Here is a 24016-nt window from a genome sequence, read left to right as displayed (position 1 = left end):
TACATTATCTTAAAATAATAGGGTTTTGAAATATGAATGAAGAACTGGACTGAAGTGCATACCTGATTTTACCAGTATTTATCCAAGCATAAAGAGGCAAAGTGGAGGCCCTCTGTTCCTGTTTCCTAACCGTCTCTGGTAGAATGTGGTAAATTGAAAGGGCGTCGTGTTTGATTCGACATCTCGCCAATGATGCAGCCAACTTTGTCTTACAGCTAGAGACAGAAAACTCATTCTTGATGACCATGAATGTGAAACAAGACTATCAATTCTCCATTTGAAACATTTACAAAATCCCATTTTGAGTTTTAACAAATTTGTCTGTCATTCCATTTCAAATTTTTAAAAGCTAAAATAAAATTTTGTGATATTCAAAAATAGAAACCCAATAGTCCTGATCTTCTGCTCTGTTTTGCTGCTGTGTAGTTATATACTCCTAAAATATTACAACATTGATAGTTCAAGGAATAAGCACAGAATCTCAAGGAGACGAAGCAGAAGTGAATCCAGGCGCCATTGCTCACCAGCGTGAGGCCTTGGGAACGTCTCTCGTTCTCTCGGCATCAGTTCTCCCAGCTCTCGAGGTGGTCAGCTTACCTTAGCATTAATGTGCTTCTGTGTGCACAGTATTTAGCACAGGACAGACACACAGCAGGCAGCCATTATAGTCTGGTTAATATTATCAAGATGGGGCAATGGTGTGTGTTGATACTATTCCAAAGGTTTCATTAGACTCTCTCAAACCCCGCTTAGTTCCGAACACCCAATGCCTCACAGTCCCAAACAAGAGAAAAGAACATTAGTACTACGAAGACACAATACATTTTAACGAGTGTAAATAGCATTCATTACTTTGTGCCTCTTCTAGAACTGAGTAGGAATCCAACTGAAATAAAGGAAAAATAAGGAACAGATGTCACAAAAGGGTCAACTACAAACTGAGGTCCACTTGATGTGTATTTAGGAAAAAGAGGACATCCTTAAGGAATCGCTGGGCGGCCAGCAACACAAACCCTGAACGAACAGTAGGATGCAGAGCTTGGTGATGGGCACCACGTGCGGGACACCGCTTTCTTTTCCTTATGCAATCCAAACTCCCGAGTCTAAATTTCACACCCACTTGCCAAAATAAAAATCTTAATTTGTAGGTCTGAGAGAGACAATCAGGAGTACCTGAAGAGGGTGGTTTTGGCAGACAGTAAACTTATTAAGCTGTATTATAAAATTGCAGCAGGAGACTTAAAATAATAGCATATTGATACATACCGAAGACTAAGCAAAGACTGTGAATTGCTGTTCTATAGTATACATGTGTAGATGTTTGGTTACAGAATATTTTGATCATTTATTTCCAAATACCAACTTAGTTCGAGTTTTCCATACATAATAAATGCTACCAAGTGGATTATCTGATTAATCTCTGCTACCACAGCTGCCCAGCTGCCCCCTTCACCAGCATTCCCATCCACACGCAGTCAGAGATCCTGTCTCAGCATATTAGACAATTCCAAAGTGCACTGGCCACAGGACAGAACCCAAGCTTTAGCATGAATATACTAGAATACTAGTAAGTCAGCCTCACGCGGCTCCTCCTGCAACAGTTCCGCCACTCCCTTCCTTCCATACATCTATCTTTAGATATTTGCAAGCCTATAATATGTATGTTCCTCCACCTCTCTCTCCTCCCCTTTTTCTCTCCATCCCCTCCGTCTTCCCTCATTCTCTCTCTTCCCTCCCGCTCCCCTTCTCTCTTCTGCCTGGCCTCTGAATCAAATTACCTGAGTTCAAACTTTTCTTCCACCAATCATTAGCAGCATGCCTTTAGACAAGTTATTAACCTTTCTAAGCTCTGCAAGTAATTACTTTAGCAATTAGTATCTAATGAACAAGGTTGTTGTACAGATATCTATGAAAACTTACTTAAGAGTCTGGCTAGCCAAGAAAATCTTATAATTAATATGCTTATCACATTTCTACTAGGAACTAAATACCGTAATGATATCTGGATCTATAAAGACTAAATGATAATTGGGATCTGTAAAGGAATCTGCCTGTAATCCCAGCACCAGGGAAGCAAACAGGATTGCTGCAAATTTGAAGCCAGTTTGGTCTACTTGGCAAGTTTCAAGCTAGCCAGTACTCCCTAATAAAACCCTGCCACCCCACCCCAAAAATGATTTTGATCCTTAATTGACACTTGCTGCAGAAAAAGACATAGAAACAATCCCAGCATAACGCGCTGACTGCTGAGAGACACAGAGAAGAGAGGAAACACATTAAGAAGAAATATACTGATGCTGGTCCAAAGGGATCTCTAGAAAAGCTGAGTTAACTAGTAAAGGACGAGCAACATTTTCCAGACCACAAAAGGAGAGGAGACATAGAGAGCATGCGTTTTCCAGACACGGTGGGAAACGGCACACAGACAGGGCACAGTGCCATAGAGACGTGGAGACGACATTACACAGCGCAGCACCTGTGTGGAGAGAGACCCAGCGGGAAATCACAACACAGCTTGCAGACTGAAGATAGGATGTTGCAACTTTTTGTGCAGAAAATAGAGGGATACTTAAAAGTAGAGAGATAGTAATGAATTTATTGAGCAAATACACTTGTTTTCTTACTATATATTGCAGGCAATGTTCAAAGTTCCAGAAACCAATGAGTGGACCAGAAAGAAGTTGCTCCTGACATACGAAGTTTAGAATCTAGTGGAAAACAACAATTCTTTTTTGAGATGTCCTAAGTACTAATAACAAGGAAAGGCGTTTCACTGTGCTGTGGTGGACTAAAGGGTCCTTGCTAGGGGAGTCAAGGGATAGTTCTGAGGAGTTAAATTCCAGCTAAGATAAAAGGGAAGAGGGGGCTGGAGAAATGGCTCAGAGGTTAAGAGCATTGCCTGCTCTTCCAAAGGTCCTGAGTTCAATTCCCAGCAACCACATGGTGGCTCACAACCATCTGTAATGGGGTCTGATGCCCCCTTCTGGCCTGCAGGCATACACACAGACAGAATATTGTATACATAATAAATAAATATTAAAAAAAAGATAAAAGGGAAGAGAGTGGAAGGTAGCCAAGAGTAAAGCAGAACATGAGATAGGCTGCCAATAGTTGAAGCAGAGGAACCCTCAGGCCAGAAGGTACCTACTAATTCTGAAATACGTACCCCTGGACGAGAGATGTAGAGACAGAGGAACGGGAAACAAATGGAAACTCGGAGCAGCTCGAGCTTACGTGAAATCTGTCTCCGGGCCGGGGCCACCTCGCTCGGGATACTTTTAGCTCTATTCATTTTCCTACAGATTCCATAATTAACGTCTTTCTTTACAGCTGAGTAAAATTTCATTATGTTTATGTACTATAATTGCAGTATCTCTTCACCAATTGATAGACACCAAGACTTGTGTCATTTCCGAGCAATTGTGAATACGGCAATGATGAACACAGGTGTGTAAATAGCTCTCTCGTGATGCATTATCACTGGGAATATGCCCAGCCCAAGAATGGTATTCTGGATCATACGGCAGTTCTATTTAGTGTTTTGAGAAACAGCCACATTGGTTTCCACAGTGGCTGTATCAGTTTGAATTCCCACACACACCAAATAGAGTTCCTGTTTCTTCGCCTCTCCACCAGCATTTGCTGTTATTTGTTTCCTTTTTTGTCCTTTGTTTGTTTGTTTTTCAAGACAGGGTTTCTCTGCATAGCCCTGGCTGTTCTGGAACTCACTCTGTAGACCAGGCTGGCTCAAACTCATAGACAACCGCCAGCCCCTGACTCTTAAGTGATGGGATTAAATATGTGCACCACCACCACCTGACTTGTTTTCTTTGAAAAGACTTTACTTTGTTATGGGTATTTTACCTGCATTTATATGAGTGTACCATAAGCAAGCAGTGCCCACAGAGTCCAGAAAAGGGTGTGATGTCCTCTGGAAGGAGTCACTGACGGTTGTAAGCTGCTATGTGGGAGCTGGGAACTGAACCAGGGTCCTCTGCAAGAACAGCAAGTGCTCCTAACTAGTACACCATCTCTCTAGCCCTTTGTTTGTTTTCCGGATAATAGCCATTCTGACTGGAGTGAGTCAGAGTCTCAAGGTAGTTTTAACTTTCATTTCTTTGATGGTAAAGAATGTGTAACACTTTTTAAAAATTATTAGCCATTTGTATTCCTTTTGAGAACTCTTTGTTCAGTTCCATAGCCCATTTTATGATTGGGTTGTTTTATAATATTTAGGTGTTTTTAGTTCTTTGTCTATAATCAGATATACAGATGGCAAAGATTTTCTCCTATTCCGTGGCTACCTCTTCACTCTGTTAGATTAACAGTTCCCTTTCCTGTGCTTGTTGATTTCACGAGGTTCCATTGTCTATTGCTGCCCTATTTCCTGACCCCAGAGCCCTGCTCAGAAAGCCCTTATCTATGCCTATAACTTGACGTGTATATCTTGGTTTTGTCTCTAGCACTTTTAGAGTTTCAAGTCTTCAAATCCTTGATCCACTTGGGTTTGATTTTTGTGCAAGATAAGAGAAGGATCTGGTTTGATTCTTCTACGTAGATAATCATTCATTTCTTTATTTGTCCAGGCTTTTATCTAAGTCACTCCTATAGGGGGTTACTATGGAACTGGTCATTTTTAGAGAAGGTATATTGTCTTGGTTTTCATGGTTCTTGTGGTTTGCACCAAGACTTGCCCTTCTGGAGTTAGAACGTGGGTAAATGGGGCAGGCAGAATTGCTCTTATTCCAAGCCTCCCTTTCCATGCCGCAGAGTTCCTAAGAGACTGGCTGTAGAAGGGTTCATAGATGGGTGTTCAGAGCACTAGGCCTCTTCCAAGTTCTCCCCTAACAGTTGGCATTGACTGAAACTGTCACTGCAGCAATAAACCCATTATGAAACAAGAGTCGTACGTAGCTGACTGAAACTGTCAATCACTCCTTTGTACCAACTGCTTTAGGGAGCAAAGGTCCATGACAGCAGTATGTGACCTAGGTTATTATGAATATGAAAAGAAAGAGAAGAAGCCATGGTGGGACTAGTGATCATCTCAGTTGCTAGACAGGAAGTAGAGGACAGTGATGCACACACATAAATGGGGAAATGGTGGTTTACAAATGCTGGGGGTATGGGAGTTTTCCTTAAAGATGGACTGAAAAGAGAAGGCGATAGGTGTGCATTCAGGTGACATGAAACAGTCTCGTCTCTCTGGAGGGCGAATCGAGACACCCTGTGAAACTGGCGGTCTGTGTCCTCTGGGAAAGAAAAGGGGAAAAGGAAACGGTGTGGGCAAAGGTGAAACGAGAAACTCTGTAAGACACGAACAGTGGGGCCAGCTAGCCTGCTACAGTGACCTTGGGTGTTATACAAATAAGGCAAACTGCAATGGGGAACAAGAACGAGGTAAATATACAGAATATCGATACCCAATTGCTCCATTATGAGAGTCTTGTTTCACCACCGCAAGTCCTCCAGTTGTTCTAGCCTCTGGACTATGCTCTGCGTTGTTCTCTCCTATCACGTTTGTCCTTGGAATCAACAGACATTCCAGGAGCTGACGATGGCGGAAATGACCTCTCCTCAACTGTCATGGCTGCAATTAAGGCAGGCAGACAGGAGTGTGCTGGATGGAGCACTGTTTGGGTTCCAGAAGTCTTGGGTTCCCTGTTGGGGTGTTGAGGGCACTCCTGGGGCACTAGTCCCTGGAGGTTCCTTCTCTAAGATCTCTAGTGACACAGCTTCTGTAGCTTTCCTGGAAGAGGTCCCTAAAGCTGGCCTGTTGGTATCTATGGCAGCAACAGCAGAGGTTATAGTAGCATCTCCTGATCTGATACACAAGAAGTTCATGGAAGCAATAAGCAAGTAGATGATAGAGACAGAGAAGCCCTGTCAGTCTGATGAAATCCCGTTCCTTTAGGTACCCCGTGCTCAGCCACTTACTCCAATGTGGCTTCTTACACGAGCTTCTCCAGTTCCAAGCTGAACGTCTTCCTGATGCCTGGAGAAAATCTGCTTGAAAACATAAGACTGACCCTCATCAGATGATCTGTTTCAGATTCTCCACGAGAAAGGTTAAATGATCAAAGAGGTTCCAAAGAAAAGTCAGAAAAAAAAAACATGAAAGGAAAAACTCAGTTTTAAGAATTGTTTATGGGACCTGTCGGCAAATGACATACTCTGGGGCATGATGGGCAATAAGAAAACTGGGGGAAGAAAAAGCACATCTCTGGGCAAATGTGACAGATGACCTGTAGAGTTAGCCTAACAGTCACGAGGCATTTCATACACATCACCGCTTAGATAGAGAAAAACAGGACGCTGCAGCCTTTTAAAACTGGTCTCTGCTTCCTTAACTCAGCAAGACTGTTCTTTTCCACTTCCTATATTGCAATTGGAAAGTCCCTGTAGGCATGGCGCCAAGACATTTAAGGCTCAACTTACTTGATTTTGTTCTCTCAGGATCAATTTTTAGGCTGTTTCTTACATAAAAGCTAGAACCTTCACCTCATTAATCTTACACATGTTCTAAGTCTGATCCATGATATTTGATTTTGACCACATAATTCATCTTAAAATAAATCACTTTAGCTGGACAGAGTGTTACATTCCTGTAATTTCAACATCTTGAGAGATGGAGGCAAAACAACCCTGAGTTCAAGGCCAGACTCGCAACCAGCAAGTCCAAGGCTGGTCTGGTCTACCAGAGACCTTATCTCAAGATAAACAAATCTCACTCTCCTTGCCCTCTGGAACAGGTCAGGGTAAGGGATTATACACAGGGAATCCAGTGAAGAGTCTACTCATAGTGTAAGGATTTAGTGTGAGGAAGGGTGGTAAAAGTGGGGATGGACGAGGAGATTCACGTGTGTTTTGGAATTGGAGTCACAGGATTTGATGCGTTAGCTACCACAGAGTGGAGCAGGGGGGAGGAGGCGTGAGTTAAGACAAATATTAGGTAGAGGTAGTGCCTTAATTATAATATGGAAGACTTGGGGCTGAACAGTGTGGAAATTCTCTGACAGGAGTTTCTAATCCGGCTACAGAGCTAGTAAGTTAGTCTAAGAAAAGAAACTAGCGGGCAGACACTGGGAGCAGCAACAGGGCTCTCCCAACACGGGCTAGAGAAGTGGAGCAGAAGACAGAACTTCACCGGGAGAGAGTGAGACAGAGACTAAAGTGCTATAAAGGGCACAGGGTTAAAGGAGCCAACTCCTTCCGGCTTTCCTACTTCCATTTCCTCCCAGGTGAGAACTCCCTCTATAGGGACATTTTCCACTCTTGCTCAAGCTAACTGAGGACAGTTTGAGAGTTAAGACCCTTATTAAAATACTTTGGCTCTGCTGGGCAGGGTAGCACTTGGTGACTGAGGTAGGAAGATCGCTTGAGCTTAGGAGTTTGAAACCAACTTCAGTAACACAGCACTTTAAAAAAAAATACTGCTAAGTGTATCTTTTTTATAGATTTTATTTTACAATTTCTAATTATGTATATGTGTGTTTGAGAAGAGGGCATTTGTGCACACGAGTGCGGTGCTGGCAGAGGTCAAGAGACAATATCAGATGCCCTGGAGCCATCCAAGTGGGTGCTAGGAACCAAACTTGGGTCCTCTGCAAGAGCAGTATGTGCTCTTAACCACTGGGCTATCTCTCCAGCTCCCCTGTACCTTTATATTTTCCTTGCATAGCTCTGATGTTCTCTGCAATTCAATTATTAAATATAGGCATTTCTTACACAGAATATTGTGAATATGAGTATAATGTGACTGACTAATTTTGGATAAGGTTTGCATTTTATTACTATTTTTTTAAAAACCAACAACCAGGGTCTCACTGTGTATCTTCATGCTGGCCTGGCTCACACAGTCCTTCTGTCTCAATCTCCCAGTGTTTCAGGAATGTACCACCAGACCTGGTTTCGTATGAACTGGGGTTGGAGCTGGGGGTTATAAGGGTAGCCACGCAACCATATCTGCATTATGGTCCAAAGGAGGAAGCTGTATATTATGAGGAAAAGAAGATGTCTAGGGATCTGTAGTCCCTCGCTAAGCAGTAAAACCTTCTGATTTCTCTGGCCTCATAATCCAGGTCCCTGGCTAGCAGCGTCACCTCGTCTTTCAATGATGAAACCATATACTGACATTTCTTGGAGTGCTTTGACTTCTCTGGACACCTCAGCTAACTTTAGCTCCCATTAGCCAGTCTGAGACTAAGTTATGATGTCCATGAAAATGCGTTTGCATGAGTGTCTGTGTGTGTACGTGTGTGTGTGCATAAACTTATAACCCCAGAATTTAGGAGATTGTGGGAGGGGGATCAGGTGATCAAAGTCATTCTCAGCTATATAAGCTGTTCCGAGCCATTCTGGGGTACATAAGACCCCATTTCCAAGGAAAAATAAAGGGATGGGAAGATGGCTGAGTATGAAAATTGCATATTGTACAAACATGAGAACCTAAGTTCAAACCCCTAGCCCCCACATAAAAAATCCAGATGCAGCACCTGTAACTCTAATGCTCAGCAAGCAGACAGAAAAACTGCTGGGGTTTGCTGGCCCAGCTACTTTGATACAACCAGTGAGCTCCAGGTTCAGTGAGACTTTGTGCCTAAAAATAAGGAAGGGAGTAACTGAGGAAGCCGTATGAAAGTGCCCTCTAATCTCCACACAGATATACCCGTGCTCACTTACATGCACGCACACACACATATATGCGTGTATACGTATATGTGTGTGTGTGTATATATATATACACATACTCAAAAGAAAAGGAGGTAAAGTAAGAACAATGGCACTAATGCACCCTGTAGGGCAAAGCCCTCGTTGCTGAAGCACTTCTCACTTGACTCCACATCTGAGTTCTGGGGACACCACCAGAACAGAACGCACAGCAACACTGACACACAGTACCACAGTGTGCCCACTTTCAACTCCACTCTTAACCTGATATCTTTCCTTGCCTCCCTTCAAGACGAATACTCTATTATCCTCATGACAGTTTCTTGTTGATATTTAGGATAAAGCAGAAACTGAACACATCAGTTTGTTCTTAACTAGACAGGCATTTTTTAGTTTGGCGGAACAGTGAATTTTGTATAGTTTTGGAATTTTCTATTTGTTATGTGTTAGTTTTTTGTAAAGACATCAGTTAAGGAAGCAAACATTAGTTCTTTTAAATTAAGTTTAGCTTACGCACATGCTTACGCACATGCTGAAACTACTGGAAATTTGTGAAGAGTCCCCACACGTTTATATACTGGATCATGCAATCCCACATCTTAACAATTGCTCTAAAGTTAGTTATTTAAACTATTCAAGACTGTTTGCCAAGGAAATCAAGACACTTTGACATCCTTTCATAAATGTTTGAGACCCAGATATCGCCAAGTTCCACTACGGAAGTTCCATAAGGGACAGCGCTAATGCGGGTTTTGTGTGAACGTCCTTTTACCTCCTCTTACCTGTTAAGCAGGGTCTCCACTTCTTGAACTTCTGATATGGACTCTTCATTATCGGGAAAGGCACGGGGCTGAAATTTTCTATCTTGGAAATCGTACAGCATCACAATAATAAGACTGCTCAAATGATCTGGCTACCAAGGAGAAACATACATAAAGAAAACTAAAGAAACAATATCCAAAGGCTTGAGATGTCACTCGGGAGGAGAATGCTTGCCTAGCCTGATTGAAGGCTTGGGTTTGATCCTCTGAGGATAGGAGTGAATATGGATAACAGTAATATTTTATATTCTTTTACTTTTTATAACAGAATAAGAACATAATCACTTTTACACAGTATGGTTAGATTTGAAATAGAGATGGTCCTTTCTTCTTTCTTTCTTTTTGGGTTTTGGTTTGGGTTGGGTTTTTGGTTCTTTGAGACAGGGTTTCTCTGTACAGTCCTGGAACTCACTCTGTAGATCAGGCTGGCCTCAAATTCAAGGATCTACTTGCCTCTGCCTCCTGAGTGCTGGTATTAAAGGCTTGTGCCACTACCGCCCAGCTAAGAGAAGGGCTTCAAAAGGAGGGTGGGAATCTAGTTTGAGAAATAGAACTTCTCCAAAAAGACAGTTTGGGGTACAGGAGTCAAAATGACAGGGCCAAGGTCAAAAATCCAAGCATTAGAAGTAGGAAAAAACATAGTTTAGAGTGGTCTCAACATTACACAGATTATTATTTAGATTGAGGGAATTTTCACATTTCCTAAAAAGTAATAATGAGGTAGACTAATTCTAACAGTTGGTTACTTACTATTTTAGTACTTGGGAAGACGGTGCTGTCTATTAATATAGTTTCCAAAATATCTTGATCTGCAAGACAAGGGGAAAGTCTGTTACCCAGAATATCAAATCTTAAAATAAAGACATTAAATTAAATACATTAAATAATGTTCTAAAATTACTTTCACATCTAAAATGTATCTTAGCTCCTCATAAAGACGTAAGTTACAACAGCAAGATGAAATATTTATAATCTTCATGACTCCTGGGCTCTTACAGTTAGGGCTTTACAGAGACTCATAGTCAAAGCATTAGCAATGTGGTCATAAAGGAATTTTCACTCTTAATGTATGACCTTTGAAAGGCATTAAAAAGATATAACTAATATTAAGTAGCAGGGCTGGAGAGATGACTCAGCAGTTAAGAGCTCTGGCTGCTCTTCCAGAGTTTCCCAGCACCCCTATAGAGGCTCACAACTGGCTGTAACTCCAGTTCCAGGGGCTTTGGTGCCCTCTTCTGGCTCCTGATGGCACTGTATGCACGTGGTACACAGTCATATATGCAGGCAAAACAGCCAGGTACGTTGAAACATGAAAAATGTTAGACAGCCTTGATAGTTTCAGTTTTAAGTATTCCTGGTATGTTATATTAGCTATTAATACTGTTAATATTTTGTTCTGGGTTTTCTATGTTTATGAGTGAAGTTATTTTCATTTAATAGCCTTCTGGTGTTAATTATCAGGATTCTTGCTAGCCTTATGAATGGGAAGTGTTTTATCTTCCTCTATTCATGCACAGGACTTTTATTAGACATAGTTTTAACTTAAGTATCTGGTAAAACTTACTAGTGAAGACTCAGATGAACTAACTACGAACCAAATGACAAGAGTGGCCACGTAAAGGTCTTGATAGGACAGCGGTTCATGACAGGGGGGAACGGTTTAACATATTTGCAATTCTCCCCTGGATCCATGAGTGTTTCTGATATATATGTTAGGCAAGGCCTAGTCTTGATTCGTTCAGCGTTCTTGAAAAACCTATTCTTTATCATGTAGACACAGAATTTCTATCTTTATTTGGGAAATGAGAAAATCAAAGAAGACTAATCTTGAAGTGAAAACTACAATTTTCATAGGCAATCTTTTGGGAAACATTATACATATTCAAGCCAGCAGCTTTGGATATAAGAAATGCTCTCATTTTCCTTTATAAGGGAAAGGAAGTTCAGCATTTCGCATCTTTAGTACTTGCAAGCCAATTCCTATCAACTTCATAATTTCCCAGCATAAATCTCAGTTTTTTGACACAGAAAATATAATTTCCATAGCCAAGAAGGACTTCTAAGTGAACGTGTGTGGGCTGTAAAACTTGACCTCTGGAATCACTAGGGACCACAGGGGCAGAATGAAGGAAAACAGAACCTGATTTTGCCAGTATCACACATGCTTTCTAGGACTCTTGCCGAAACAATCACCTCCAACTACCTTTGGTGTTGTGCAGATGGTATCAGCTTCACGTAGCTAAAGTTACATGACTTTCTTACTTTGAAATATCAGTTTAAATAATAGCTACACTTTATTCAATGTAGTCTATGTTTTGGGCAAGGAAAGGAAACTTGACAAAATTATTTTAGTCCTTTGAGCAAAATCAGAACAGCTACTAACAAATGCAAGATAATTAATTACACAGTCAAAGTAAAAACAATGTGGCGCCACAGAAAGCTGGAATTATGGACACGTGTTGCTACTCTTCATCCAGATGATGCCTTTCTAGGCAAACCATTTAATATCTCCTTGAGCTTCCTCCATTTTTTCATTTGTAAATGAGAATATTCTTCCCATTTATATCAAATGAATTTAGATACTTTTTTTTTTTTTTTTTTTTTTTTTAAAAAAAAGACCTAAACAAGTAAGAAGTACTATTATGGTCACTTAAGAGAATTGCCTTGACTGTTGGGTCACAGCTGACAGCTGAAGCATAGGAGGTTATTGGAGGTCTAGGTAACTTGGCAGGCTTTAGAGGACAAACTACACATTATGAAGAAAGACAGGGCCCTTGACTGGCTCGTAGGTGGTTGTCCTAAGCCCCGGCAATAATTTGCCTGGTCCACACTGTCTTTGTTTACCTTGGACCCTGAGTCACGCCTCATTGTCCTGACCTTTACAGAAGTTAGTCTGAGTAACCAGTCAGTCAGTCACACATTTGAGCATGTCTTCTTTTAAGAGCAAATCTCAACAAAAATTCTACACAGCAAGGCCAAAGTGAGCACCCCTCATTGGCAGTGATTCCTTCCCCTGGTCGGACGTCAAGCGCTGTTGTAAGACTTCCCTGGGAAAGGACAATGTGTCCCTTGCATCTGTTCTCTCCTGGACTCTGTCCCCTGCATAATGCTTGCTAATTTAATATGTATCCCTCTGTTGTACTAAACCATGCACATAAAACATTTGCTGGGTTCTACAAACCCTTTTAGGGAACTGTTGAAGAGAGGTCTGGAAAACCCTTAGCTATAATTTCTAATTCACAAAAGCTAGAACTGAACCATACGTGAAGCACTTATTGGGTTATTCACTGGCAGGTTAAAAAAAAAAGGCCAAGATGGCCAGGTTAATGCCATGGTCAATTTGTGGGAGTTAAATTCTTCAACAACTTTATACACATAGAGAAATTAGAGAAATAAAATTTAGCAAAATAGTTAGCAATTTCAGGAGTTTCTCTTTCTCAAGCTTTTAAAAACATTTATTTGTTGTTCATACATTTCTTAGACTGTTTCACAGGTTTTTCTTATCTATTTATTTGTTTGTTTGTTTGTTTGTTTGTTTGGATTTTTGAGAGAGGGTATAGGTATATAATGCAGACTTGCTTTGAACTTGAGGCAGTCCTCCTGCCTCTGCCTCCTGAGTGCTGGGATAACAGGTCCATGCCAGCTCTCACTCCTTCTTTAAAAAGAACTCTGTATTCCTTTGAAGTATGCAGGGATTCTTCTTAAAATTATTCAAACTCTATTTTGACAAAAGTCAAACTTCTCTCAATTTCTATTTTATAAGAACAGACTTTATTAATAACTTCATCCTTTTTTTAATCAAAAATTGACCTGAGAAGCAGGCTATGGTGGTGCTTGCTTTTAATCTCAGCACTTTCAGGGGCAGGGAGGATCTCTGTGGGTTCGAGGCTAGCCTAGTCTATATAGTGTGTTCAGGACAGCCAGAGCTGTCTCAATAAATAAAAAAGAACAAAAACAGAGGCGGGTGGATTACTTTGGGGTTACTTGGTCTTCATTTGAAGAAGCATCATACTGAACCATAAGGCGGCTAAGAGAAAGAGCTTACACTAGAACATGTTGTATCTATTATTGTTTAGTTATAGTTTTGTATAATATAGCTATTGTTTAAATTGGTATCTCAAGGTAAGGATGTCATATAAATTTTAGATACTCAAAAGCTAGTGCTTTCTGAGTAATACCAAGGACAGCAGGGAAGGGGTTGTCTTTGCCAAGACTCCTAGAAAACAAATGGAATCTGCTTTCTGAACCATGACGCTCCGAACCTAAACCGGTAAAGCGGACTGCAAGTGTACACGTGTACACAGGAGTGTGCACGGTAACACGTGAAAAGATCTGCAGCACACTGATAATACAAAAATGTAAAGTACTGGGTACTTACTTATCTTGCAAAACTCACTACATTGAAATTCTGATTTGTTTGTTTGTTCGTTTGTAACATGGTGCTGGAGGCAACAACCCCAGAGCTTATCATATATTCTGGACCACATGGTAAGACCCCGACAAATAAATAAGACATAAAAGAAGGTTGGAAAGGTTCAAGATAATAATTACAAAGATTATCTGGGTCAGTAAGAAAAATCCAGTAGTCACAAGACTCTGCATAAAACAGAAAATGGTACGGGGCAGAAGAACATACATCTCCATGTTACAGCGACGTAATTGATGATTTAATTTTATGTCGAAAAACTCAAGCTTTTATGATTGGTGTCTAAAGATAAAGGTCAACATTCTATTAAGAAAACTGTTTAAACTTGAATTAAAACTACCTAAAATTGGATTAACATTAAATACCAACTAACTAACATAGCTGATCAAGCTGCATTTCACTGTCCGAGGAGAAAATGCAAAATCATAAACTGGCTCTGTTTATGTGTTCTGTAAAGTGCAGAACTGTACTGGTGGGAAGTGTGGGAGACAAAATCATAATCTAAAAGAAAAAGATCAGGCTGGCCGGTGCTGGTGCACGCTTTTAATTCCAGCATTTAGGAGGCAGGAGGCAAAGGCAGGCAGATCTCTGTGAGTTCAAGGCTAGCCTGGTCATCAGAGTGAGTTCCAGGACAGCCAGGACAACACAGAGAGGGAGAGAGGGAGGGAGGGAAGGAGAGATGGAGAGAGAGATATGGAGAGATAGAGGGAGATATGGGGAGAGAGAAATATGGAGACAGATAGGGAGGAGAGAGAGAGAGAGAGAGAGAGAGAGAGAGAGAGAGAGAGAGAGAGAGAGAGAGAGAGAGAGAGAGAGAGAGAGAGAGAGAGAAAGAGAGAGCAAATCCTCCTGGCTCAGCAGCTGGCCTGTACAACCAAACAACCAAGCTGGCTCCCGGTCATTTTAAATGACTGCACCACACCTGTCTAAGAACAAGGAAAACTCTACTAATTTCACTAGGACCCCCTGGTGCTTAGACTGTTGTAATTGACCAAACATATACACGTGCAAAAACAAAACAAAACAAAACAAAATTCACTAAGTTTGAGGGGCTAGGCTGCATTCTGCATTCTAGAAATTTCTTTGCCGTCTCCCCCCACCACCCTTCTCTTTTTTTTCTTGTGTTCTGAAACAACAGAATCTCACCCTGTAGCCCAGGGTGACCTTGAACTGCCTAAACCACCACCTTTGCTATTTTCTCCTAGCGCTGACCTTCCAGACTGGAATTACTCACACTTCAGGGCACTGAACGCCAGCTCGTAGGAGGAGCGCTGGAAGGCTTCATCCTCAGATTGGGACCAGGATGGCAGGGGTTCGTTCCCGTACTTTATTATGACTCTATCTGGCGACTTTTCGACCCGAATACTCTGAAAAATGTTCGCTGCCATAACGTACACGGAGTCTGGATAGCTAGGTTTTTCTGGGACATTGGTTGAAGATTTTTTCGTGGCGACTACATCCCCTAACATCTCCAGGGCGGCCAGCTGGGAGATCTCCTCTATATTTTCTAGGGTAAAAAACTCTAGTTCACTTGTGGGATCCAGCATGTTTGCCCCTGTTGTCATAATTCAAGATTCAAGTACAATTCAGGTGGTCCGAGAGAGTGCTGTCCAAGTAGTCTTAAGCATTGTCTCTGCGGAAAGAAAAAGTTGTCCCAGTAAATCCCTGTTCCTGAAGCACCTCTCTTGGCGGTCCCCTTCCTGGGACCTTAGAGACAAGGGGGGTGGCACGTCCTATCCACCCGAACATCCCATACTTCCCACTGCAAGGAAAACTTGCATTCAGGGTAGAAGGGCCGGCTGGTGAACTGGATCCCCTGAGAGGAGCCGATCTGGCCACAGCCTACTGGGGACAGACCCCCCACAAGTGTCTTAGGTCTCCCTGGCCTGGCATCATCAGCATCCAAGGGACTAAGCGCCCCAATCACCTTCTCCGCGAATCCGCCCTGGTCTGGGGCTGGAATGGTTCCCGGGGCTGGCAGCCGCCACTCTTGGGGGGCTGGAGGGAGGTCACAGGCCCTCGGGAGCCCCGGGAGGCGGCGGCCCGCGGAGGCCGTTTGTTTCTAGTGCAGCCACACCACCCGCCAGTTCGGGCAGCGGGGACGCTCGAGGGAGGGAGACGCCGCTCCGCTCCTCGGGGCCCCTCGCGCTCCGGGTCTCTCAGGGGACACTCGTGGTGTCCCCTCGGGCCGCGTCCCGCCCTCCACTCTCAGGGTCCCTAGAGGGGTCGTTCCTCTAGGCCGCGCCCTGGCTTAGGGTCCTTCTCTAGGCTGCGCTCTATGTCCCCCGAGGGGACGCTTCTCCAGACCGCACCTGAGCTCGTGGGGCCGCCTTACGGATCGGCTGCAGGGAGCGAGGAGTCAGGTTCCCGCTGGGCCCAGGCCTCGGTTCCCCGTGGCGTTGGCCCGCCCAGCAGGGCCCGGATCTCCATGGCAACCCCCCCCCGGGGGGGGCGCCACACTCCAGACTTCACCCACCGGATTTGGCAGAGGTGACTCTCACCAGTTGTTTGTCCCCTCAGGGGTGCTGTGATGCCAGTTCAGTCTCTCTTGGAAGACTGAGGCCAGGCTCCCAGAGCACTCACCGATCTCCTTCATAAACTCTTAGAGATATTTGGTTAGGGTGTAGTTCCGTGGTTTAATTCTGAGGTCCTCACTAAAATGTAGATCTCTGGACCCATCACCAAGGATTCTGAGTCTGGGTATGGGACTCGAGACTATGCCTTTTTTTTTTTTTTTTTTTTTTTTGCCTGTAATTCTTGTAATCCCAATGCAGTTAGCCCAAAGGCCATAGTATGACTCTGTCTAGTGGAGTTATTTACTCCATCAATCCTTTGACCTTTCTGCTCCTTCTATAAACTAGACTGGTGGTCCCTCCTGTTTTGAGTGATAGTATATTTGAATCTTCTATCCGGCTGCCCACCTGCCATGCAGTATCTTAGTACACGGTAAATTCCAAACCTTTGAAAAGGCAAGGTCTTCTGGTAGAAGGCCCTTGTTACTTTTCCACCTTGAATTGCTTGGTGTCTCTAAGCCTGCCTACACTGTGTCTGTGTGTGTGTCTCTGTCTCTGTCTGTGTGTGTGAGAGCCTGCAAGCTATTGCTTCTGGCTGTGATTTTGCTTTCTCCTCCCCTCCCCTTCCTCTTTCTTCCTTCTACACCCTTCACACCCCCCCCCATTCCAAACTCAGATCCTGATTCTTCTGCCTCAACCTCCCCAGTGCTGGGATCACAGGCCTGCACTCCCTTGAGGTTTCTCTTTGCCTTGAAAAGTCTCTCCTTTTGTCTACCCGGTAAACAACAACAAAATTTTTGCCTTGTCTGGCATTTGCCTTTGTTGGAATGGAAACTTCTTTACTGAGAAGAGATCCAAAATCACAGTGGGCTTAAACACAGCAGAAGTTTTTCACTCAAAATCCTGTTGGCACTGGCTTGGGGGTGCTTACCTTTAATCCCAGCACTGGGGAGGCAGAAGCAGGTAAATCTCTCCGAGCCCAGTCTGCTTTATATAGGGAGTTCTCAGCCAGCCCAGACTACACAGTACGGCCCTATCTTAAGCCTTCTCCTCCTCTTCCTCGTCCTGTTAGTCCAATGACCCTCCTGCATGAAGTTACCTTGGAGCCAGGCTTCTCCGAGGGATTTCATCTAAGGATTTACACACATTACAACATAGTGTAAGATGGCTCATCCCAGGCCCGTTTGCAGACGACGTAAAGGGAGAAAAGGGGAGGAAGAAGGCATGCCCAGGCCCTTCAGGGACAGGACTAGAAAGACACACGTCACCTTTGTTTGATTTCCATTGGTCAGAGTTACTCACATAGCATGTTTAATAGCAAAGGTTAGCAAACATGTCCAACTAAAACTCAAGGGAGCACTGGTAATGAAGGAAAAGTATTATTTTCTGTTACGTACCTCTTCCCCTGACTTAAGCAAGTATCTGTTACATCTTCCTGTGTCATTGTGTTTAACACTGAAAGCAAAAAGTAAATATATAGGCATGACTGGGGACCTGCTGTCAAGTAAGAGATGTTTTGACACCCTTCAATTTTTATTATAGACATTTGTGTGCACACCTATATTGACCTTCCTCCCTCTTTCTAGATACAGAGTACACACTCTAAAATAGTTTTGCTAGATCTTTATTTTCATTTTATGATACACCCTTTTATTCTAAGATGCTAGCAAAATGCTATTGTCGCAGATTATAAGTATGAAAGGTGTCTTGAGGTCATGATTTATTTTACTGTGCATCACACAGTACACAGTACAATCTGTAGGAAATATGAAACAATAGATAACTATACATTTTTTGATATTTATTGAGTTCTACATTTTTCTCTGCTCCCCTCCCTGCCTCTCCCCTCCCCCCTTCAGCCCTCCTACAAGGTCCCCATGCTCCCAATTTACTCAGGAGATCTCGTCTTTTTCTACTTTCTACTTCCCATGTAGATTACATCTATGTAAGTCTCTCTTAGAGTCCTCATTGTCTAAGTTCTCTGGGATTGTGGTTTGTAGGTTGGCTTTCTTTGCTTTATGTTTAAAAACCACCTATGAGTGAGTACATGTGATAATTGTTTTTCTGTGTCTGGGTTACCTCACTCAAGATAGCTATAAACTTTTAAGTAAAGCTTTCAGGATATAAAGAAGTTGAGGAAATTTTTTTTTGTTTAGTAGGTTATTGAGTGACACTTTGCAACACTGAAAATGAGATTGAATAGGAAAATCCATACTTCCTAAGTAAAGCGTAGGCAAGTAGCTGTGTTAATAAATTCATAGTTAGTAGTTATTTTAATCATGCATATAAATGATTATAATCCTGCCTCCTCAGCTCTTACTTCTGGTTTATGGCCTCATTGTGGACTTGCCGTATTGGAAGTGAAGGATACAGAAAAACATATTAAATTTCAGTGTACAGAGCAAACAAGTAGCCATGGCAATAAATCTGTGGATTCAACTGTTGGGAAAACTGGGTAATAAAAACAGGTATTCTTTGTCTAAGTCACCCTCTGTACCATGATCAGAACTTTAAAGTAGAGATGGTATAGAATTCAAAACTGGATTCCTAGGACTTCCTGCCTGCCAAAGGAGTTTAGAAGAAGGCTTTCCCCTCAGGAAGTAGAATATTTAAAATATTCATAAACTAATATTCCTTACATTTGATTTAGAGTAGTGGTATAATTTAGCCATGTAAATTTGGCTTACTTGTTTAAATTTAACCTGGACATAGACAACTGTGTTCAGTTCCACAGATGCTTGCTATAGAAATGCAGAAAGGAGTATGAGATGCAAAGGGTTAAACGGGCCATCTTAAACATCGGGCATATTGAGTCTTGAAAAGAGTTACTGGATTTTGTTATTGTTTTGAGACAGGATTCGTCTGCCTCTGCTTCCCAAGTCCTGAGGCTAAAGGCACAGGCCACAGTGCTTGGAATGTGGCTGATTTATTTTCATTAGAGCACTTCTGGCCTCACTTTTTTTTTTTTTTTTTCACATTTCCAACAGAGTTTTGCTGTTGTTGTTGTTTTGGTTTGGTTTGGTTTTTCGAGACAGGGATTCTCTGTGTAGCCCTGGCTGTCCTGGAACTCACTCTGTAGACCAGGCTGGCCTCAAACTGACAAGGATTTGCCTGCCTCTGCCTCTCCAGTGCTGGGATTAAATACGTGCGCCACCACACCCAAATTTGCATGGATTGAGGGAAAAAAATAACGTGGAGCACAGAAGTAGGGAATAGATACCAATAAATTGTCTGTGTAATTACATTCTAAACACAACAAGCCAGTGCCGAGAACGCCCTGAACAAACTCAACAGATTCAAAATGAACTGTTCTTTTAGCAAGGCTAAAGATTCTGCCTGAATCAATAATTTCATTGGGAGTATGGCCTATACATAGTTATCTTTTCGAGGTAGCCTAGGTTGGCCTTGAACTTGTGTTCCTACAACGACGTTGCACTTCTAATCCTCCTGCCTTCATCCTCCCAAACACTGGGATTGCAGGAGCGTCACCACACCATACCCAGTTGACGTGGTGTTGAGGATTGAACCCAGGGCTTCGGGCATGATAGAAGCCTTCTACCAGCTGAGCTCTAACCCCTGGGTGTGTTTTTGTTAAAAAAAAAAAAATTAAAATATTCTGGCACCTACATTTTATTCACTTTATGAAAAAGTATGATATGATTTTTAGTGAAGATCCTCGCATATAGTCCAATGGATACTGGAGTCCCTTGAGAAATATCATATCTTATTATATATTGTCCTAGCATTTAAAACCTTTTATAACTAAACAAAGAAAACATGAAAAACTGTTACTCTTTATTTTTCACTTGAATTTTAAGTTTAAGGATCATGTGACTGAATAAAGAAGGTATGACACAGAAAAAGGGAAAACGAGAGAAAGCGAAGACACGCTACCTCCCCCACATACATGCACAATGGCTTGGGATCAGACCGGATGAAACCCTTTCACTTGCACCGAAATGAACAGAACAGGATAATGTGTTACGTGAAATGAAGCAAGCACAGGAAAATAAGCACTGAGTATTTTGTCTTATATTTGAAGCTAAAAAAATATTGATTTCAGAGTATTAGAGAGTAGAATAGTGGTTACTAGAGTTGGGAACAGCATAATAGAGGGGTGGAGGTCAGGTGACAGTCACCACAGGACTGTGAGGCAGGATGTGTTTTAGATTCAGCACAGTAGGGTGGATTACACAATGTAACAAGCTAGGATGTATTCGAGAAGTTGAAGAGGAGCGTTAAGGCTCCAAATATAAATGGTAAAAAAGACGGAAATCCTAGTTACCCCGCTATGCATACATGAAACATCAGGACGGCAAGGGTTCCGGAGAGAGTGGAGGGGGACAAGAGAGGGGAGTGGAGGCTGCATATGATCAAAATACATTAATCACACATTTAAAAGGGGAGCATGTTGTGTGCCATCAGTATGCATCCCTATAGCATGATGGTGGGAACAAGACATGAAGGATCATGAAGAATGATAAGCAATGGTGGGAAGGCTACTTTTATATGAAATTTAAATAAACATTTTCTATTCCTCCACCCCATGAAAAACTGACTAACCCAAACTAAACAACAAAAAAACCACAGACTGTCGTGGAAAATTATTTTAAGGTGTGTTACATTTGTTTATGCTCTGGAACATTTGTTTAACAATGTAAAGGTGTGTTGCTTTTGTTTATGCTGCATTTGTTTAACTCTGTGAAGCTGTGGTTCTTTGCCTGTCTAAAACACCTGCTGGGGCCGGGCAGTGGTGGCGCACACCTTTAATTCCAGCACTCGGGAGGCAGAGGCAGGCAGGCGGATCTCTGTGAGTTCGAGGCCAGCCTGATCTACAAGAGCTAGTTCCAGGACAGGAACCAAAAAAAGCTACGGAGAAACCCTGTCTCGAAAATCAAAACAAAAACAAAAAAAAAAAAACAAAAAACAAAAAAATCACCTGATGGTCTAATAAAGAGCTGAACAGAAAATAGCGAGGCCAGAGAAAGGATTGGCGGGGCTGGTAGGCAGAGAGTTTAAATAGAAAGGAGGAGCAAAAGAAAAGGAGGAGGATATCAGGGGCCAGCCACCCAGCTACACAGCAAGCCACGGAGTCAGAAGCAATGAAAGGTATACAGAAATGGAGAAAGAGAAAATTCCAGAGGCAAAAGATAGATGGGATAATTTAAGGTAAGAAAAGCTGGCTATAGCTAGAGAGATGGCTCAATAGTTAAGAGCACCAGAGGTCCTGAGTTCAATTCCCAGCCACCACATGGTGGTTCACAACCATCCGTGATGAGATCTGGGGCCCGTTCAGGCAGAACACTGTATACATTATAAATAAATAAATCTTTAAAAAAAAATAGAGAAAGATAAAAGCCCAGAGGCAAAAGGTAGACAGGATAATTTGAGAAAAGTTGGCTGGAAATAAGCCAAGCTACAGCTGGGCATTCATAAGAAAAAATAAGAGTCTTTGTGCATTTATTGAGGAGCTGGGTGGTGGGCCCCCAAAAGCCAAAAAAGTAAAAAGAGCAAAACAAACAACTACAGCAAACAATAGGATTTATTGCTGGGCCCAACACATACTTTATTATACACTGGATTCAGGGAGCCACCTACTGGCAAATAGTTGCCTTTGATTTTTTTTTTTTTCCCAAGTGGATTTACTGTTTGGGTTTCCAGAAAACTGACCAGTTAAATCTCAGCTATCTAACTTCTCAGCACCTCCGTGTGTTAAGATAGCACAGTATTTGTCCCACAGGCTGTTGTCACCTGCTCTACTCTTGTGAGGGACTCTGGGAAGGTTCTCTTGAACTCCAAACATCATGATTATTGCCTTTTGCCTTTGTTTTGGAGACGAGGCCTCTCTGTGTAGTCCTGACTGTACACAGCTCCATTATTTAGGTTTGCTGAATCTACCTTGCTCCGTTCCCATTGCTTCAACATGGAAAATGTTGCCTCCCCTATCCTACCTCACATCTGACTTCCGTGTGTTCTGATGTTGCCGCTGCTTTGGGGAGAGGAGCTTTGTTTGTTTTATTTTGTTCTGAGGACAGGGTCTGGCTTTTTAGTCCAGGCTGGTCTTGAACTCTAGATCCTCTTGTCTTAGCCTCCCCATCGCTGGAATTACTTGTTCTTAGTCAACTTCTTTCTAGTGTGTGAACTCCACTTTTCCCATTACAGAGTCACATTTAAGCAATCTATATCTACTCCTTTTTTCTATTTATTTATTTATTTATTTATTTATCTATCTATCTATTTATTTATTTATTTATTTATTTATTTATTTATTTAAGATTTCTGTCTCTTCCCCGCCATCACCTCCCATTTCCCTCCCCCTCCCCCCCTCAAGTCCCCCTCCCTCATCAGCCCAAAGAGCAATCAGGGTTCCCTGCCCTTTGGGAAGTCCAAGGACCACCTACCTCCATCCAGGTCTAGTAAGGTGAGCATCCAAACTGCCTAGGCTCCCACAAAGCCAGTACGTGCAGTAGGATCAAAAACCCATTGCAAGATTTATTTATTATGTATACAGTGTTCTGCCTGCATGTGTGCCTGCAGGCCAGAAGGGGGCACCAGATCTCATTGTAGATGGCTGTGAGCCACCATGTGGTTGCTGAGAATTGAACTCAGGACCTTTGGAAGAGCAACCGGTGCTCTTAACCTCTGAGTCATCTTGCCAGCCCCCTGTGTCTATTTCTTTTGGGAAATAAACACCAAAAGAGAATTCACTGTATCCTCTGTAATTCCTTAGCTAGCGATTCTGTTTTGGAACAATACAGGGGATCTGCATGCGTAGCTTATTCTTGAACTTTACACCTCTATACGTTCCTCTTCTGGAGTCAGAGGTCAGACCTGTGCCCACTCATGCTAAGCACATGCTCACACTCATTCTAGGATGCAAGAGGCTATGCACTGAAAAGTCGCCCGGCCCTGTCCTTCAGGTACCGGGAAATTCCTGTGTGCACAAGAAAGAAATGAAGACCCTTTGAGATGGTGACCCCATAAGGAAGGACATTCCTGAGAGCAGAGGACAGTAGAGTAGATGGCAGGTCCCAAAGCCCCAGCTTTATCACTTTTGGCTTGGAATTCTGAATTAAAGGTCAATAACTTTTAAGTCATCTATAAATTCCCAATTATGCTCATAAGAAAAATTAAACATTTGACAGGACAACGGCCTCCATTCAGAGCCTGCCAGGACAAAAGCTGCAGAGGAACAAGGCGGGTATGTGTGTATCCTGGGGAGAACACACATTGCCAGCAGCGATGTGACTTCTCAGTAGGAGACGGGAAGGACCTGCTACTGGACTCGGGCCATGGGTCCAAAGATGCCTGGGTTTGTTCTGGGTTAAATGTTCTCAGAAAGCGAAGGCAATCTATGGCCGTGGCTCGTTATTAATTATATCAAGGGCGAGGCTGAAAATCTGACGGGAAGGGATCGGCTGAGACTCGACCGGCTCAGAGAGGAGTGAGCTGGCATTGTAGGGGTTGCATGGTGACCGTGTCTGAGCTGAGACGACATTGTGAAATGGCCTTTCTGTTTGTTCGCATTTTCACTTCCTTGTGATCTCACAGTGACCCTGACTGACATTAGTGTTCTGTGAGATTAG

At 42.6% G+C, this 24016-nt stretch overlaps 1 protein-coding gene across 1 annotated transcript in view; it reads right to left on the bottom strand.

The window, feature by feature from the left end:
- Nucleotides 1-16322, bottom strand: part of Nsun7 (NOP2/Sun RNA methyltransferase family member 7) — a 38912-nt gene extending 22590 nt beyond the window's left edge. The window contains exons 1-5 of the mRNA XM_050149876.1: nucleotides 16230-16322; nucleotides 15152-15550; nucleotides 10242-10300; nucleotides 9453-9583; nucleotides 63-215 (exon numbers count right to left, since the gene is read on the bottom strand). Coding sequence (XP_050005833.1) covers nucleotides 63-215; nucleotides 9453-9583; nucleotides 10242-10300; nucleotides 15152-15482 — 674 coding nt within the window. The 5' untranslated portion in view covers nucleotides 15483-15550; nucleotides 16230-16322. The remainder of the gene's footprint in view (nucleotides 1-62; nucleotides 216-9452; nucleotides 9584-10241; nucleotides 10301-15151; nucleotides 15551-16229) is intronic.
- Between the last annotated feature and the right edge of the window lie 7694 nt (nucleotides 16323-24016).

Source organism: Alexandromys fortis, unplaced genomic scaffold (assembly GCF_014885135.2).
Source record: "Alexandromys fortis isolate MF-2015 unplaced genomic scaffold, M_Fortis_MF-2015_v1.1 scaffold_0, whole genome shotgun sequence".
Taxonomy (NCBI): Eukaryota; Metazoa; Chordata; class Mammalia; order Rodentia; family Cricetidae; genus Alexandromys; species Alexandromys fortis.
Note: the sequence above shows the minus strand (reverse complement) of the source record. Positions and strands in the feature narration are given on the sequence as shown.